The 17,594-nt window shown below is 56.4% G+C and overlaps 8 protein-coding genes across 8 annotated transcripts; 4 read left to right on the top strand and 4 right to left on the bottom strand.

Annotated features, from left to right (window-relative positions):
- The first annotated feature begins 114 nt into the window (after positions 1-114).
- IWZ02DRAFT_464820 (60S ribosomal protein eL19) lies at positions 115-1,533 on the top strand. The gene is made up of 4 exons (XM_066768419.1): positions 115-183; positions 364-633; positions 720-870; positions 927-1,533. Coding segments are annotated over exons 1-4 (582 nt in total). The 5' UTR covers positions 115-181; the 3' UTR covers positions 1,086-1,533.
- Positions 1,534-2,927: 1,394 nt separating this feature from the next.
- Positions 2,928-6,337, bottom strand: IWZ02DRAFT_386565 (fibronectin-binding protein A N-terminus-domain-containing protein; the record flags this gene model as incomplete). The annotated part of the gene is made up of 3 exons (XM_066765478.1): positions 2,928-4,557; positions 4,603-6,167; positions 6,236-6,337. The coding sequence occupies 3 exons, from the start codon at positions 6,335-6,337 to the stop codon at positions 2,928-2,930; spliced, it is 3,297 nt and encodes a 1,098-aa protein (XP_066617963.1).
- A 79-nt stretch (positions 6,338-6,416) lies between these two features.
- On the bottom strand, positions 6,417-7,366 carry IWZ02DRAFT_147021 (Longin-like domain-containing protein). Its single transcript, XM_066761857.1, has 2 exons — positions 6,939-7,366; positions 6,417-6,892 (listed from the first exon to the last, which is right to left on the bottom strand). The coding sequence occupies exons 1-2, from the start codon at positions 7,295-7,297 to the stop codon at positions 6,649-6,651; spliced, it is 603 nt and encodes a 200-aa protein (XP_066617962.1). The 5' UTR covers positions 7,298-7,366; the 3' UTR covers positions 6,417-6,648.
- Positions 7,367-7,476: 110 nt separating this feature from the next.
- Positions 7,477-9,961, top strand: IWZ02DRAFT_464813 (uncharacterized protein). Its single transcript, XM_066768418.1, has 2 exons — positions 7,477-7,679; positions 7,725-9,961. The coding sequence occupies exons 1-2, from the start codon at positions 7,506-7,508 to the stop codon at positions 9,612-9,614; spliced, it is 2,064 nt and encodes a 687-aa protein (XP_066617961.1). The 5' UTR covers positions 7,477-7,505; the 3' UTR covers positions 9,615-9,961.
- A 1,205-nt stretch (positions 9,962-11,166) lies between these two features.
- IWZ02DRAFT_464810 (uncharacterized protein) lies at positions 11,167-12,173 on the bottom strand. The gene has a single exon (XM_066768417.1). It carries the CDS (start codon positions 11,832-11,834, stop codon positions 11,238-11,240), a length of 597 nt encoding a protein of 198 aa, XP_066617960.1. The 5' UTR covers positions 11,835-12,173; the 3' UTR covers positions 11,167-11,237.
- IWZ02DRAFT_464809 (uncharacterized protein) lies at positions 12,173-13,051 on the top strand. Its single transcript, XM_066768416.1, has one exon. It carries the CDS (start codon positions 12,201-12,203, stop codon positions 12,834-12,836), a length of 636 nt encoding a protein of 211 aa, XP_066617959.1. The 5' UTR covers positions 12,173-12,200; the 3' UTR covers positions 12,837-13,051.
- Positions 13,052-14,146: 1,095 nt separating this feature from the next.
- On the top strand, positions 14,147-15,124 carry IWZ02DRAFT_146976 (uncharacterized protein). The gene has a single exon (XM_066761856.1). The coding sequence runs from the start codon at positions 14,482-14,484 to the stop codon at positions 15,007-15,009; it is 528 nt and encodes a 175-aa protein (XP_066617958.1). The 5' UTR covers positions 14,147-14,481; the 3' UTR covers positions 15,010-15,124.
- Positions 15,125-17,241, bottom strand: IWZ02DRAFT_146975 (uncharacterized protein). The gene is made up of 2 exons (XM_066761855.1): positions 17,112-17,241; positions 15,125-17,035 (listed from the first exon to the last, which is right to left on the bottom strand). The coding sequence occupies exon 2, from the start codon at positions 16,948-16,950 to the stop codon at positions 15,241-15,243; it is 1,710 nt and encodes a 569-aa protein (XP_066617957.1). The 5' UTR covers positions 16,951-17,035; positions 17,112-17,241; the 3' UTR covers positions 15,125-15,240.
- Between the last annotated feature and the right edge of the window lie 353 nt (positions 17,242-17,594).

Here is a 17,594-nt window from a genome sequence, read left to right as displayed (position 1 = left end):
CCATGATGAATGGGTGCCGTCGAGGCGAGGGAAATCGACGACCGCCAGGCGCACAGACCGCGCACACGTGACCCGCCCACAAACCGGCAGCGAAACTTTAGCGAGTCTTTCAAATCCCCTCTGTCAACCACGACCCTACTAACGAACCAGGACATCGACCAGCCGACGACAATCATCGAAAATGTAAGACCCGCCCGATATCTCGAAGTCGCATTGCCGTCAGAGCGAATTGCCCTCGTTCAAACGCGGATTCCCTCACGCCCAGGCGTTGCACCGCTCTCCGCCGGCCTCGCCTCGCCACCTCGTCCACAGCGGCCTCAAGACCTGCACAGAGAGCGTCGCTGACTAGAATGTCTTTTGCAGGGTCAACCTCCGTACCCAGAAGCGCCTTGCGGCGTCCGTCGTCGGTTGCGGCAAGCGCAAGATCTGGCTTGACCCCAACGAGGTCAGCGAGATCTCCAACGCCAACTCCCGCCAGACCATCCGCAAGCTGGTTTCCGATGGCCTCATCATCAAGAAGCCCGTCACCATGCACTCCCGTGCCCGCGCCAGGGAGCTCACCGCCGCCCGCCGCATCGGTCGTCACCGTGGCTACGGAAAGAGGAAGGGTACCAAGGACGCTCGTATGCCCAGGTAGGCGCCGACCCGAAACCGACCGAGGAATTCGACAAAAAGCAACGGGAACGCAAGGAACAATCGCTGATGTGGTGGGATTACAGCCAGATTCTGTGGATGCGCCGTCTCCGTGTCCTCCGCCGTCTCTTAGTCAAGTACCGTGCCTCGGGCAAGATCGACAAGCACCTCTACCACGAGCTGTACCACCTCAGCAAGGGTAACACCTTCAAGCACAAGCGCGCCCTCGTTGAGCACGTACGTTTATTCGATGCAGTCCCGCAACACCACCAGAGCGCTTACAATTGTTGCAGATCCACAAGGCCAAGGCCGAGAAGCAGCGCGAGAGGATCCTCAAGGAGGAGATGGACGCCAAGCGCGCCAAGACCAAGGCCGCTCGCGAGAGGAGACAGGAGCGTGTCTCGGCCAAGAGGCTGGCGCTCGCGGCCGACGACGAGGAGAAGAAGGCTTAAGCGCCGCGGCGGCACCGACACAACAACACTGGTACTACTCGGGTTCGGCAGTGGTTGCACTGGGAGGGTAAAAGGTGACGTCTGGCGTGGTTCCTGCTTCAACGTTGAAAGGGGGGGAAACCATGGGGATCCGCCTTTCCAACAACAAGTTTTTCCAATGGGCAACAGAGGTCACGGTTTCTTCATGTACGTCCCAAATGAGCATTGAAACGCCTTTTTTGGCGGACCATTCCCCATGTCCTGGTTTGCCTGCTCCTGCTGCATGCTCTCTCGTCTGTTGACGGAGGTTTTTCTTCGGTCTGCGGATGAGCAGCGGCTGCTGCTGGGCGCAAACAAACGACAGCACCTGGCGGGTTCGAATCGGTCGGAAGGTTGCGGTTAAAATGCAGGTGTTGGGGGTTCCAAAACAATCAACGAGCCTCGGCTTGGTCAACTTTTTGCTTTTCATTTGCACGTTCAGCGATGTATTGACGTCACAGACTTGGCTGGAGCTAGGTACCTCACCACCTAACAGCACGAAGTGATCAAAGTAGACTGCAGCTTCACCTTCACGCCTCCAACCCATCACTCTCTCTCCTCTTCCCACCCCACCATCTTTCATCAAACATAATTCGAAATCCTACACCCATAGCATCAGCAAAAAGCACCTCCACACAACACACAGTACAATTTCACTCCACCAAATTCCCATCCGGATCCCTCACATACACGCTCCTCAGCCTGCCCCTCGCCCCCGTCCGCTCCACCACCACATCGCCGCCCTCATCCCCTCCTTGCGCTCCCTTCCCCTCCTCCTCCTTTCCCCCCTTACCCTCATCTTCCCCCCCCACCGCCCCACACAACGCCTCCATCCCGTTCAAAATGCAACAGCGCCACCCCGCTCGCCGCCAGTGCGTCGGCGACGTGAGGGATGGGTGTCGTGGTTAGGAGGCAGAAATCAGCGGTCCCGGGGAGAGGAGAGAAGGCGTAGGGAGAGAAGGGAGAGGTGGCAGCGTGGAGGTTTAATTTCTGGAGGCCGAATGTTAGGGCGTGTCTGTGGGGGGTGGGGTGGGGGTGTTAGTGGTAGTCGTTTGGTTGTTTTATGGTAGAGGGGAGGGGAGAAGAAAGCCGTGATCTTTGTATACTTAGGTAGAATAGGCAGAGACGACCAACTCCATCCATCACACCACACTAACAATCCCATACCCCTTCCCTCGCTCTGCAAATCCAATCCTCATTCAAACACCCCCCAAACCACCCCCTTAAAAAAAAAAAAAAAAAAAAAAACCTACCTCCCCTCCCCACCCGACACAAAACCCTCATGCCGCATCCCCAAATGCCGCGTGTAGAAAGCGATGGAGGCGTCGACGTCGCGCGCGTAGAGGACGAGGTGGTCAAGCGCTGTGATTGTGAAGGGGGGAGCGGATGCTGACATGGCAAATGGATGGGGTTGAGGGGTTGGAATGGGGAAAAAGGAGTAGGGAATTAGGGAAAGAAAGGTTGTTTTGGTGGGCTGGATTTGGACGCGGAAGAATTTGGAGAGGGTAGGTGGTAGGTAGGGTTCGAGGGGTTGATGGGTTGGGGGTTATGACTCGAAGTTTAGGTAGGTGGCTGTGATTGTGATGCTGTGGGTGAGTGAGGTGGTGCCGTTGTAGCCGTCTGGTGTGTGGTAAGTTGCGATGGATGGCATATTGCGTCATGCAGTTTTTCCCCCCTCGCGCTCGCGTCAAGGTAGCCGGATTGGGAGCGAGAGATGGGTGAGCTTCAAGTAGCGCTCTTTTGGAAGACTGATTTTTGTTTTTCTACACAAGTGTATGTGTGTGACTGTCTATACAGGAATATCTACAACACTGTCAAATTAGGTTACCTCTGCTTCTTACTCCCCCGTCCACCCCTCGCACTCTTCGCGCCCCTATTATCCCCCTTCGCACCACCCCCTGCGCCTCCTCCACCACCACCTCCTCCACTCTGCACAACCCTCACCTTGCCCACAGGCACAACGCCATACACCTCGCTCTCCTTCCATGCGCGGACCGTCTCGATCTCGCGCGGCCAAATCTTCTCCACGTCGCGCGCTTCGCGGTCGATCCAGCGATTCTCCTTGAACGCATTGTCCCAGCGCGCCAGAATCTCCTTAACGGCCTTCCCCTTCTTGACCGAGCCCGGCTGCAGCTTGACCTTGTACTTGTACGTCGCGAGCGCACTCCACGGCGCGCAGACGGGGACTGCGCAAATTATCTCATCGTCGGGCAGCGGGCGCCCGGTGAATGCGTCGACGTCGACAGCGCCGCCGTGCTGCTGCTCGTCGTCGGCCTCTGGGTCCTCGCCCAGCGCGCCCTCGAGCGCCTGCCGCCGCTTCTCCTCCTGCGCGAGCCCCTTTTCTTGCGCCCGCAGGTGCTGCTCGCGCCGCCGCTGCTTGGCCGCCTGCGCCTCTTCTTCCTTGCTCTGCTTGCTCTCTTTGGCCTCGGCCGCGCTCTCGCCCGCCTTCTTGACTCCCAGCAGCCGCAGCGCCAGCTCGCGGTCTTCTTCGTCCTGGTCCGCGTACTTTTGCGCCAGCTTCTTGGCTTTGCCGCGCTTGCCTCGCGGACGCGGCACTGGCTTGCTGGCTGCTTTATTGGTGGTGGCCTGGCTCGTTGTGGAGGGAGCTGGGGCGGTCGAGGTGGCGTCGTCTTCGTCCTCGCTGCCTTGTTCGGAGCCGCTCGATGAGGCCTTGGGGATTTCGTCGGGCTTGATGCCCTTGCGGAGGAGGCGGCGTTCGCGGGCTGAGAGGTGGCGTTTGCCGGATTCCTTTTTTTCTTCCTGGGCCTTTCCAGCCTTTTGAGGAGGGTCTGTGACGGCGGGTTCTGGCTCTGGTTCCTCATTGACTTGGTTCGTGGATCCTCCCACTTCTTCGGTAGACTCTTCATTCTTGTCTCCGCCAGTTGACTGTAGTGGGTTACTGCGTTCATTCTCGCCTTCGTCTCCACTATTTTCAGAAGCAGATTCGAGCTTGGCGTCTGGAAAGTCTTCGTCGCTATCATCATCGTCGTCCTTGCTTGGCTCTGCTGCAGTCTCCTGTGTGCTTCCCGATGGACGGGGAGGAGTGGGGACATCATTGACCCTGTGCTTGACGTGATTCTTTTTGCTTTCCTCGCTAATCTGGAACATGACGGCGAAGCCAAGCAGAAGCTGGGCTGGAGGCAAAAAGTTCTTCTTGCCCTGAATGGTGAAGCCATCGGCCGTCAGGTACTCGCCTGTTGGCGCCGTCTTGCTCACCTGGTCGGCATTCACCCACCAAGCAGACATGACGGCTTTCGAGTCCCAGGCGCTAGATGTGGCCACAGACAAATTTCCGGCTTGTGAGAGCGTCGAAGGTGGGATGGGTGCGTCGGGTGTGGCCGGGTTGTTCTTGATGATGATGGATGCTGCGCCTTGCAAATCAGCGTGGACGTAGACGTCGCCCTTTTTCAAATGTCTCCTATAGAGGATTTCGTTTTGTGTGGCGTCCTTGCCGCTGCGTGGGGTCAGCTTGAGATGGAGCACAACGGAAAAGACTTACCCAAGCACAAGATAGCCCTCGGAGGATATAAAATAGATGAACTTTTCAAACCAAGACTGCTTCCGCACAGGTCTCAGAACCTCCTTTTCTTGATTCAAGCCCTTTTTGAGCTCAGTCTCAATCTTTTTCTGTGTGCTCTTGAGCGCCTTGTCAGAAGCCTGCAGAGTGCGCTCCTCCTTTTGAGCCGCCGTCTTCTTTTGCTCAAAGTAGAGCTTTGCGTTTGCCCAAGGCGAAAGACCAAGGTTGATGTCAATTGAGAGCCGCTTGTCGACCGCCTTGACATTCTCCTTACCCTTTGCCGTGCTCTCGTCTTCCGACTCGCTCTCCGTCTCGCTGCCCTCAAAGTCTTCCTCGTCCTCTTCGACTCCTGGCTCGGACAGGAGCAAGGTGACGCTATTTTCGTGCAGCTTCAACGGGAGTTTAATCATTTCCGCGACTGGGTTGTGCTGGCTCTGTTCTCTCTCAATCAGACGAGCAATTTCAACCCAGTCCATGCCTTTTTCAATTAGACTATTCACGGCCGCGACGGCCTCGGAGACCCAGTCGACGTTGGCCTGGATTGCCTCGGCCTTTCTGACGTTTACCTCTTGGACTTGCTGCAGACCACCGATGCGCTTCTGGTGCTCTTTCCTGGCCTGCTCGAGCTTGCGCTGTGCGGCCAGTTCCCTTTCTTGCAGACGCGATTCTAGTTTTTGGCCTTCTATCGAGGAAAAGAATTCATCGACAGTCTTGTTGAACCCCTCAAATTCAAGGAACGCCAGAGACGGGTCGTTCTCGAATTGCTTGGGCTTGAATGGATGAAAGTCGTCGTAGAGCAGCTTTTCAGCTGCATTGCCGTCTTGACCGCCATTGGCGCTCTTCTTTGCAATGATGAAGCCGCGGGCAGTTTCTGCACCGGTTATTTCGGCCTCGACTCGCTTGGCTTCCTCCAGCGCGGCCATCAGCCTGTCCAGAGCGGCTTCATCTTCCAACACGAGCTCCGGCTTGGTTTGCCCATCGAAACCAGTCATATGGAACGCGTGGTCGACGAGCATGGGCGGCAGCTCCGTAATGGAAGTTGACAATGCCCTTCTCAGCGCATCCTTGTGCTTGTTCTTCTTGGACTTGTGGTCCTGCGCATCTTGTTGCTTTTCCAGCGCCTTTTCAAGTCCCTCTCTAACGCGGCTCTTTGTCAACTCGGGCACGCAATTGTAGTTTTGGCGGAGAGAGAGATTGTATTGCAAGCCGACTCTTAGTCGCTCGTGCTCGGCACCTTCGTCGACGGTCCGCAGCAGACTCAAAATGTTCAAGTCGGCATCGGTCAAGACAATATTGCCGCCGGCGTAGAATTCCAAAAAGAGTCTGTAGAGTCCGTCGGAGAATTGCAGCTCGATGATGCGATCGGTGCCGACCTGGGAAATCTTGGTGACGCGTCTTGTTTTCAGCAATTTGCGCAGCCGGACGACAAAAGGTGATGGGGCGGAGGCGGTGGTCCGTGAGAACTGGGTGAGGTGGCATCGGAAGCCCGAGTCGACAATGAGCTGTTCGCGGTGGTTTGGTTTCTGGAATTTGAAAAGGAATATGCGCTACCTCATGTGTCAAAATAGGTACGATGTAGGTCAAGCTGTGGGGGTAGTCCAGGAGTGGGACACACGGTGGAGAGGTCGTAAATGTTTGCTACGCGGAGCGTGCAAATGGAGTTGGAAAGCTCGTGAGCGATGACTTTGACATCCAACGAGCTGAATCTCTGCTTCATGTTGCAAGGGAGGGGGTTGGTGCATGTGGTTGTGAGTCGCGCTGCGGGGTCGAGGTTTGCGTTTCGACTTGGTCGTCAATCGCATGTGCGTCATCGCAGTGGTCAACGCCAAGAAACCAACAGCCCCGAATCAACAACACATCGTTAAAAGTGATATCATTGGTCTCCCACTCTGTCTACGCCTCCGTGATGATTGTAGGCTCATTTTCCCTTGCTACTGAATCCATGACACCGTGCTCTGGGCTTCGTTCCGTCTCCAACATGGCCGCTTTGTTATTCCCCTTCCTTGTAAACCCCCAGAACCGCCAGGCTCAACCAAATTGACTCGCAAGACTTTTGCCAATGAATGATCTTGCCATCTTCCACCCATTGACAAGGCCCTGTTCTGAGAGGTCGATGTTTTTGGCGCTAAAGTCTGCCACTGGCGGTTGGCTCACGCGAGCTGCAATGGCGCGAGGATCCGTCTCGAGAATAATGCCGTCGTCCACAATCTCGTCGACTGCGAGGGCCACCATGTCAAAGTGCTCGAGAATGGTGCGCTTGTCGGGCGGAGTCCTGCGCGCGGTCAGTGGTCGTCAGTCAAGATTTGGGGCAGTAATACTTGAGCACTTGGTATAGCGAGTCCCTCAGCGCGAGAACGACGCTGTAGAGCAATATCTCATTCTCGCTAGCGTCGCCGACCACGTAGCAAATGATGTCTTGGCACTGTTTGAACACGACCAGCCTGTTGTCGTAGAGGATGATGTCGCACTTGTCGGCCTGGCTGGCAGTCTGCTTGTGCAGCTCCTTTTCAAATTCCTTCTGGTCTTTTACGCTCGGATAAGGGTTGGCGCCGGGATAGCTTCTGTCCTTGGTGCCGCTGGGCTTGTGGGGGGCGTCGTAGTACTTGGCGAGGATGCGCGACGCATCGTCCTTGGCGAGGATCAATATAGCATTGACCGAGTAGAGCGACAAGGCCATGGTGAGTTGTGGTCGGGAGATGGAGATTCCCCTTGGGCGGACCCGTGGTGCATGTGGAGCTCGGTGCAGGTGGCCTCTTGCCAGGCGGCACCTGAGAAATCACTCACCGCCTTGGGTCACCGCCCTGGGTGCTGCCACTTGAATCCCACCCGTATGTACTGTGCATTTTGTCCACCATGCACAGCTCGAGCAGCCAACCACGACAACCATGGCGAGGCAACTTTACCACCTCACCGCGCTTGCATGGCGGCGCGCGCCCGTCCTCCCCCCTCGTGCCGTCACCAGATTCCAGTCCTTTCACTCAGGACCTCCCAATTGGTCGGTATTCAAGAGCAACGGAGTCCGAAGGCCCAAGGTGCCGCCTCTCTATGAGCAAGCCCCGGTTCGTGCTTTCCTCTGCCGCACGCAACCTGCTAATTGTTTCCAGGAACTCGAAGAGTTTAAACAGCTAGCAACCATGGCCAGAGACACCGGCAAAGGCCTGGACAAAGTCGTGGACCAATATGCCCGCATGGCAGAAAATCGTCTCATACATTCAGGAACAACGACTCTGCTGGCACAGATGATTCATACCCGTTTCCGTCTTCTTGGTCCGGACATGACCAAAACTGCAGCAACAATGCGCTTCTTCAATTTTGCGGATCGACTTGTAGAGGATTTGCATGCCGACAAGATTTGGCCTTCGCCCATCGCCACCTTGCGCCTCATCTCCATGGCCAAAGAGGCCAAAGATATTCAAAGGGGAAAGGCCTACTGGGCCAAGCTCGTGGAAAAGGAGGGAGCAACAGACTCTGGAGCATATGGGAGCTATATTGAATTGCTAGCAGAAGAAGGAAAAGTCCCGCTTTCCGACCTGGAAGCTCTGTATCAAGAGGCCTTGGATCGGAACCCCGAGACATTTGCAGCCTACCATCTCTCGCATAATGCGATTCTGCCAGACCGCCGGACGGCAGCAAGGTTTCCAGGCATGTCTGCTCACTTGCTGCAGGGCATCATCGCAGCCCGTCTCAGACACGGCGACTGGAGAAATGCATACTTGGGCCTAGATACGGCTTTTCGTATTTGGGGCCCGCAAGTCCCGACTCGGATTTTGATTCTCTTTCGCTTCTGGCGACCAGTCCCAGAGTCGCTCCGAGTATTCATCATGAGTTGTTGGTCTGGCTGTCAGCTCTCAAGTCGAGACTATGTGCTCCAGACGTCCGTGAGTCGTGATCTGTTGAGAAATGCGCCAGTCGAGGAACGCGGGCGCATTATATTAGACACGCTAGATGCCCTCTATGCCTTTATCGGCTCCGGCGGCCAGGTCGTACATCATGCCACCACGCTCTTGATGAAGAATATGGAGGCGTTGGTCCCCTCGCCGTATTACAGAGAACCACAGCACCAGTCGGCTGCTGATTTGATTGCTCGCACGGCACGCGAAGTTTACGAAGAATTTTCCAACGCTGGAGTCAAGACGCGTCTCATCACGCTTGCGGCTCGCCTTCACCTCGTCGGAAAAACATTAAATGCACAAGAGCTTGGAATCGCCATGAAAGAGATGAAGGAGTTGCGCGCCGTAGAGAACAGCGAGCCCGGTAGCCTGGAGCGAAATGTGCTGCTTGCAGCGGGCAAAATCAAGCACCGGGATCTGATGGTTGAGGCTTGGTCGGACCTTCAAAATTCACTGAATGGCGGCATTTTGGCATCAGACTGGGCTTGTTTGGCAGTCGCCTGCAGGGATGGCGACTACAAGCAATTTTTCTTCCAAGAGTTTGCCAAAGCCAAGGACATTAAGAAATCGGCAAGGGACGTGATCATGAAACAATTGGACTGGGACTTCATGAAGAGCGGCAAACCCAAGCATGAGCCTTTACCTCTGGATGCTACTCAGGCAATCGTTGATGCTATCAAAGCCAGAGTCAAAGCCATCACGGACCTTGTCCGCTCCAAAAAGGCCCTGGACTTCAACACCGAACCGGTTCTAGGGGACATTGGCGGCGTGCAGGTCGGCACGCAAGAGGCCATGCGCCAAGTCTACGACACGTTGACGACGGACCCGCTCGCACCGCGTCGCGAAGGCCACCTTAAGCCTCTGATGACCCCAACGGGAATCCCGCTAGAGGAAGTCCGGTTCCGCAACTGGGTCGCCATTACGGAGATGCTCAAGCACGCCGAAATGCTCGAAAAGTACATGAGGGAGCGGGAAGGGGCCCAACCGTGGATTCGCCCGCCGCCAGAGCTCCTTCAGCCGCCCATTGAGGACCCGGACGAGCTGCTGGAGGAAGTCAAGCGTTTGAGGGGCATTGAAGAAGTGTCCAAGCCGCCAGAGATCTAGTAAGTTTTCCCATATCGAGCACGGGGAATGATGCTGACTTGGCTCGCAGCCCCTCGTTCGAAGCGCGTCAAGAAGAAGTTCGCAGCTCTCACCAGCACAAATTCTGAGCGTCCCGGCCATCAGCTGTCAAGATGTCTCGATGGGCAGGAGCTACGCAGAAGAAGAAACCTAGACGACTGATCAAAAGCGTGGCGAGACTGAGGCGTGATAGACGCAACGCGGTGGTCTGACGGACGCGTCAGACTTTCTTCGTCAAATGACGGCGACTCGCTGCACCGTCTCGGCAAAGCCACAACCGTTCGGTCCGGTCCGGTTCGCACCGCTTGCTAGTCGTTTGTACACTGCGTGTAGGTATCGCTCCTCAAGCGCATCGAGACATCGAGCACCTCTCATCTCCTCTCAGCCACAATATGCTGCACGGGCACAGCTAAACATGCCGCCGCCTCCTCCTCCTCCTCCTCCTCCTCTACCACCTTCTCGGCGAACCAACGTGTACGATCCAGATGAATGAAAAAAGCGACGCGGTTGTTTTGGGTACATACCTTCCTCTTTCCACATACCTCTCCTCTGTGGCGCAGTGCTCGTCATCGGTATCACCTTCTTCTGCACACTTTGTTCTCGTGCCCGCAAAATTGCCTCTAGACGAGCCCGCATCCCTCATTGAAACTGGCGTCGGCGCTCGGCGGCTGGCTACTGTTGCTCTCTTGCTTGCTTACTAGCATGGAAACAAAAAGTCATATACCCCAACTTTCTCCTCTCCTCTCCTCTCTCCTTTCCCCCCTGCTCAACCCCCTCTTCATCATTTCTTATTGCTTTCCTGGGTGTCGTGTATGAATCGGGTTAATCAAAAGTTGGGTGTTGGGATGAGTCCAGAATAGAAGGAAGGAATGAATGAATGAAAAAAAGAAATAAGATCACACTGGTGCAACAATTCAAATTGGGTACTGTACTGTACTGTACTAGACTATACATATGCCATCACGCGCATGCCATCACCGCCACTGTTACTATACACGCACGCATGCATGGCACACCCGAATCCCATCGTCGTCGCTGCGATGTGATATGATGAGGTGAGGTTTATTGGGACGGGACGGGACGGGACGGGGTGGGGTGGGTAGGTTGGGTTGTTCGGATGGGATGGTCTTGTTGGAGTTGATTATTGGACGGGGGGCGCGAGCGAGCGAGTTGGTTGGTTGGTTGGATGGATGGATGGACAATGGATGATGGAAGGAAAATCATCACATTGCACAATCCAATTCAATCCAATCCAATACAGTCAAACCCAATCAAACCCAAACGCTAGTGATGGCCGATGACGGCTGCTGTCAGCTTCCCTATCTCTCTCTCTCTCTCTCTCTCTCTCTCTCCATAATAGGATGAAAGACAAGGTAAGACAAGATAGCAGCGTTGCAAAAGGATCGTCGTCTGTCCGTCTGTCTGTGTCTATGTCTGTCTGTTGTTCATTCTTCACACCTTACACTTGTCCACCGTGTGCTTCCTACCCCACACCACACACTTCATCCCCCATCCCCCCCCCCCCCCCCCCCCTGTGCTCAGCTTTGCGTGGGGGTGTGGGGAGAAGCACTTACGCACGCACGCACGCACGCACGAGAAAGACGGCTACATAGCGGGCGGATGTGGGATCCTAGGGAGCACTGAACCAACGCAGCACCATGGTGAGCGCTCGCAATGAATGCACAGTATGACAAGTGCACTGCATGGACAGGGTCTTATTTCGCGGGTTACTGCAAGCGGAATGACAGTGAGGGACAGGAGAGAGGGAGTCTGGTGGCGTGTCACAGACGAACGATGGTAGTGACGGATCACGTCGGTACTGAGCGGGACGAGAACGAAGAAAGAGAAGGCGCGGGGACAGCGGACAGACGGACAGACGGGGGATACTGGTAGTAAGTGAGACGTCTGCTCTCCTCTCCCGTTGGCCCCCCTGAACGCAGATTGGACTGGCAAGTCAACGGCTGGGATGCATGGTGTGGCTGTGTAGCGCAACAAACCATGCTTTTTCCGCACGCGAGCAAGTAAGATACGTAGATGATGTGATTGATGCATAGGAAAAGAGGAGGAAGAGGAAGAAGAAGAAGAAGAAGAAGAAAAAAAAGAAAAAGAACAAAAGAAGCATGTTGGGCAAAAAAGCAAGTTGGGACACAGAACCCGGAAATGGTGGTGATGTGGAGAAGAAAAGGCGCCCGCCCCTTGCATGTGTGCCTCTGGTCAACGGCGCGGCGGCAGGCGGGGGCGCCGGATGCGCATCATCGTCGTCCATTGGCAGCGAGAGGAAGCGGGGAAGAGCAAAAGTCAAAGCTCGCGCGGCAACGGGCAGCTCAGACGGGAGCGAGGTGATGGTTGATCGCTCGTTCGGCCCGTCACCCAGTCAGACCCCAGTATCCCAGTCCATGACACGCGCCCGGCCCAAGCCCACCAAGGTGCAAGGCCAGAAGGTTGAAGCAGAAACAAACGCAAGCATCCAGACGAGCCGAGCGTGAAACGTCGGCAGAATGGGGGAAAGGACGGGACGGCGGGCGGCGGGCGGCGGGCGGCGGGCGGCGGGTGTGGTGGGAGGATCATATGGAAGGTAACAGCCGCTGCAGCTGGCTAGAGTCGCGTCTCGAAGAAAAAGATGTGGAGACATGTAGGAATGTGGGCGTGGAGATGCGGAGTGTGGAGAATCAAGCAGAAACAAGGCCGGGAGCGAGACTGGCAAGACTGGGCTGGGCGAGAGGTGAGAGAGTTCAGTCTGTCTGGTGCAATGCATCATCCCAAGGCCAAGGTTCACGTTGCAATGGAACGCTGTGGTTGACGGGGTTGTTTTTATTTTTCTCTCTCTCTCTCTCTCTTTCTCTCTGTCTCTTTTCCCCAGACGGATCCAAGTTCCAGTCGTTCAGGCCCCGGCGGGATCCGGATCGGGTAGAGAGCAGAAGCTTGTCGATCTGCGGATTAGGTTGGTCGGCGCGGTCAGCATTCCCGTCTTCTCTGCAGTCTCCAATTCCATCCACACTTCACACACACACCGATAGCGGATGGTGGTTGAGGTGGTGGTGGAACCAAGGGGGGCGACGGCGGTGCGTGCTTGTACAGCAGTCCACAGGACAAGCGCGCAATGCAATCTGGAGTCTAGCCAGTTACAACGCTGGTGCATGCCGTGGCGCCTGGCGTTTGGCGGTCTGCGAGCAGCGAGGTGTGCGGCCACCATTGGCTACATGATGATGGTGGTGGTGGTGGTGAGAGGCGAGAACGATGCGAAAAAAAAAAAAGAAAAGCGATTCAAATGCTCAGCAACATGAAGGTTTCAAGCGACGCCAGATCGACAGATGGAGAGCGAAGGCTGGCAGAGCTGACGAGGTGAATCGGAAACATGCATGAAAGACAGACAGACAGACAGACAGACAGACAGATGTCTTCCCCACATTCCATTGGCCGATGCATGTCCACCCAGGTGCTATAATATGTATTTGTTCCCCCTTCGCCTTCGCCTTCGCCTTCGCCTTCGCCTCCTCCTTCTCCTTCTCCTTCACCCCTCTCAACCAACACCGCCTCGCTCCAACATTTGGACCATCGAGCACTGCAGGTGGCCTCTTGTCCGCCTTGTCCAGCCGTCCGCCAACACAAACACCTCATCCACCCTCGTCCTGTCCCGTCCTAGCGCTGCTGACTTGTAAGCTCCATTTTCTTGCTCGCTGCCCAAGTTCTGACTGACTGACGCAATTGACCAGTTAACCTCTCCAACCTGACGCTAGGTTGACTTTACAAAATCCCTCCTCACTTCGACAAACCACTCCACCAACTCGACAGAATGGCCACTCCATCAACCTATCCCTCCATTCAACCCTTCACCTCCTCGCCCTCATCCACCGCAACCAACTCGCCACACTCCACGCGCCCGCGGCCCACTCCCCTCCACACGCCCTCTCTCTCCTCGTCCTCGTCGACTTCCCCTTCCCCCCACCGCTCCTCATCGTCGCAGTATCTGCGCTCGCGCCTCAGCCTCTTCACTCACTCGACCCTCGGCCACGATGTCGCCGCCGCCCTCAAGGCCAGCGGCCCCGTCGACGATGCCGGCGTCAGCAGGTCCATTAAAGTGGCCGCCTTGCGCGACGTCGCCATCGAAGCGCCCCCGCCGAGCCCCGTCGACGCGGCCATGTGGGGCTTTGGTCGCGGGGGCGAGCCGCGGAGCGAGTAAAGCTGCTGCTGCTGCTGCTGCTGCTGCGGAGAGCGTAATCGCCATTCGTTTGAGCTTGTTGCCTGGCTATCTTGCTTGAGGCGAGGAGTCAGTAGCCAGCTGCGTTCGTTGATACGAGAGTACGAATTTACCTTTACATACTGTCTTGAGTATACATCCATACACACACATACGACGACAAACAATATCACCACCGCAAAAACCCATCGTCAAAAGTCACACGTCGGATTCATATACATACCACGGCATTATAGTCATCATCATTCGCATCGAGTCGACTCAGTCTGTCGAGTCACTCAAACCGGCGTCTCATCGCCGCCTCTTCGACCACTCAATCACTTTTTCTTCCACATAGTCATCCACCCCATCTCACTAGTACTCGGGGAAAAATAAAGTCCAAGTCGACTGGGTACAGTTGCCCAGTGCGGCAGATTACCACCCGCTGTCTTTACCGGCATCAGGATGGACCGGACTGGACCACTCTCTTGAGATTGGCTGTCTACTACTACCACCACCACCGTCCCGTGCCCCATAACCACTTTTCCTTCACCGCCATCATTTCGGTTATTCCTCTCTCTCCTACCTACGCGCACATGTCCAGGCCTCGTCTTAGCGAGACAGCGCCGCGTACTGTACGCACATAGCGCGAAGAAGGCTTATTATGCATGCATGCAGGCCATGATGATCTCTCTTTCCTTTCTTTTCTTTCCTTTCTTTTCTTTCCTTTCTTTTCTTTTCCTTCTCTATCTTGTCCATTCTATCGCTTTAATCAGCATCTTCCATCATTTTTTTTTTATTTTTTTCCCCCCTTTGGCGGGCAGACAGGCGGAAAGGCAAAAAGGCACCACAGGACAAGCCAGGTCAGACAGACAGACAGACAGGTCAGGTCAGGTCAGCAAGCGTAGTTTGTACGGCACAGGACAGGACAGAAAAGGAGCATCAGGGGCGGGTTGCGGAAGTTGTCAAGAAGGGCCAAATTCGTTGCTGCACATCAAAAGTACAGTAGTTGTCCAGTCCAATCCAATCCAATCCAATCCAATCCAACCTACTTCACGCACAATCCCAGTCCATCTGAGCTACCGAAACGTAAACCCCACAAAACATTCATCGTCGTCTTTCTGCCCGTCGTGGCATCGCTCGCCAACAGCACTTACTTTCTTGCTTCTGCAGGTGGTGGGCGCCATAAGTATGTTGTAGGAATAGACCTGAGAGAGAGAGAGAGAGCTCTATCGTTTGTCCTGTTTAGAAACTTGACATTTGCAACGACTAGATTTGGAGGTGTTTTCGTTTGCTTGCTTGCTTGCTTGCTTTCGCGTACGCAGCAGGTGCCTGTAGCTACGTGCATAAGTTGATACTTCTTCTCATTCTCCTTCTCCCTCTCCCTCTCGCTCTCGCTCTCGCTCTCGCTCTCGCTCTCCCTCTCCCTCCCTACTTCTTCACCGCCCTCATCGCCTCCAAATACGCCGTCGGCCCCATCTCCAACAGCCTTGCATCCTTACCCAGCACCTCCTCGTGATGCTCATCATAAAACGCCTTCAAGCAGCGACGCACGCGCTCATCGGCCGCCCCCAGGATGCGCGCCGCCAGCAGCGCCGCGTTGGTGCTATTGTTGATGCCGACCGTGGCGACGGGCTCGCCGCGCGGCATCTGCACGATGCTGTAGAGGCTGTCGACGCCGTCGAGCACGCTGGCCCTGACCGGCACCCCGATGACGGGCAGCGTCGTGAGCGCCGCCGCCATGCCCGGCAGGTGCGCGGCGCCGCCCGCCGCCGCGATGATGGTGCGGAACCCGCGCGCCTCGGCCCCCGTGACGAACCCGTACATCCAGTCGGGCGTGCGGTGTGCCGACGTGATGCGCGTCTCGTAGGGGATCTGGAAGGAGTCGAGGATGGCGAAGGCGGGCGCTAGGATCGGCAGGTCGCTGTCTGAGCCCATGATGATGGCGACGAGCGGCTGTGGTGGCGTGGGCGAGGTCGGGACGCTGGACTCGCGCCCCTTTTGCGCGTCGACGGCGGCGATGAGCGGGTTGATGAGGGCTTCGGCCTCGCGCATCGACGCGCCCGTCACCGTGAGGTGGCCCATCTTGCGGCCCGGCCGCGCCTCGGCCTTGCCGTAGTCGTGGATGCGCACCCGCGCCGTCTGCTTGGCCCGGTCGTAGATTTGGACGTGGCTGTCGGGCGTGCGGCCGCCGAGGACGTTGAGCATGATGGCCGCCGGCTCGCGCAGCTGCAGGTCGGCTTCGCTGAGTGGCAGGTCGGTAATGGCGCGCAGGTGCGCCTCGAACTGCGACACGTGTGTGCCTTCGATCGTGTAGTGTCCGCTGTTGTGCGGCCGCGGCGCAATCTCGTTGACCAGCAGCGTGTCGTCGGCCAGCAGGAACATTTCGACGCCAAAGACGCCCTTGCCGGCGAACGTGGCGACGGCCTTTTTGGCCAGGGCTTCAGCCGCCGTGCGTGTCTCGAGCGAGACGCCGCGCGCCGGCGTGTACGTGAGCTTGCAGATGCTGTCTTCGTGAATCGTCTCGGTCGTCGGGTACGCCAGCGTGCCGTTGCTCGTCTTGACGGCCATGACGGCCAGCTCCATCTTAAACTCGGCCCACTTTTCGGCGTACAGCGGCCGGCTGCCCAGCTGCTTGAGGGCATCGGCAATGTCTGCCGCGCTCTTGACCGGGTAATTGCCCTTGCCGTCGTAGGCTTCCGTCTTGGACTTGAGCATAAAGGGGTAGCCGTACCGCGCGCCGACAAACCGCAAGTCGTCCTCGGTCGCGTGGTCGAGGCTGATGGACTCGGCGACGGCGACGCCGTGCGAGCTGAGATGCTCCTTTTGGGCATACTTGTCCTGGATGGTGCGCACGGTGCTCCAGTGCGGCTCAATGGCGACGGTGCCCTCGAGCTCCTCGAGCACCTTGGTGTTGATGTGCTCAATCTCAAAGGTGATGACGTCGCAGGCCTGGGCCAGCTTCTTGATCGACTCGGCGTCCTTGAAGGAGCCGTCAATGTGGCCGGCGTGCGCGCTGATTTGCTTTGCCGGTGCGCCGGGCGCGTCGAGGATGCTGATGGGAATCTTCATCCGGTTGGCCGGCTCGACCATCATGCGGCCAAGCTGGCCACCGCCCAGCACGCCCACCGTCTTGGTCATCTGCGGCGGTCAGACGGGGAGGAGAAGAGAGAAAAGATGTATGACTGAATATAAAGATGGAGAAATGGACGTTGGAGAAATTAAACTTGGAGAGATGAGAATTTTTGAAAGACTGAACGGCGACAGAGAGAGAAAAGCCGACTGTTTTAAAAGTTACTCACCTTATATCTTGACTTGTCGAACAGAAGAGAAGAGGCCGCGACAGACAACAAGGTCGTCGGATGTTTAGCCGGTCGTTGGAGATTTTTTGGCGACCCCAGGCAGGGCAGACTGACGACAATGTGGCCAGTGCACTACTAGCGGCTCCATGCCGAGTCATGCGCCGTCTATCGAAGTCGCAGCGATAATGCACCAGGGCTCCAGCACCCGCGTGCAATAATCACTGCATTGGTCCGTTGCCGTGACCTTGTCGTCGCTGTGTAGGGGCTTGACTGATTGATTGATTGATTGCGCTTGTGCAGTTGGAGAGGCATTCTTCAAGCATCTGGATGTGTTGGTCGTGGATAATCACGCCCGCCTACCTACGTCATAATCTTCACCCCACGCCACACACCAAAGAACAATTCGGCATTCAAAACTCTGCATCCCAGGACATGTGGCGAGGATCCAGGGTCGACTGCTGGTCTGGCATGGCCAGCGCTTTG

The sequence above is a fragment of the Phyllosticta citriasiana genome (genome assembly GCF_038021145.1).
Source record: "Phyllosticta citriasiana strain CBS 120426 chromosome Unknown IWZ02scaffold_20, whole genome shotgun sequence".
Lineage (NCBI taxonomy): Eukaryota > Fungi > Ascomycota > Dothideomycetes > Botryosphaeriales > Phyllostictaceae > Phyllosticta > Phyllosticta citriasiana.
This window is presented reverse-complemented; position numbering and strand designations above follow the sequence as displayed.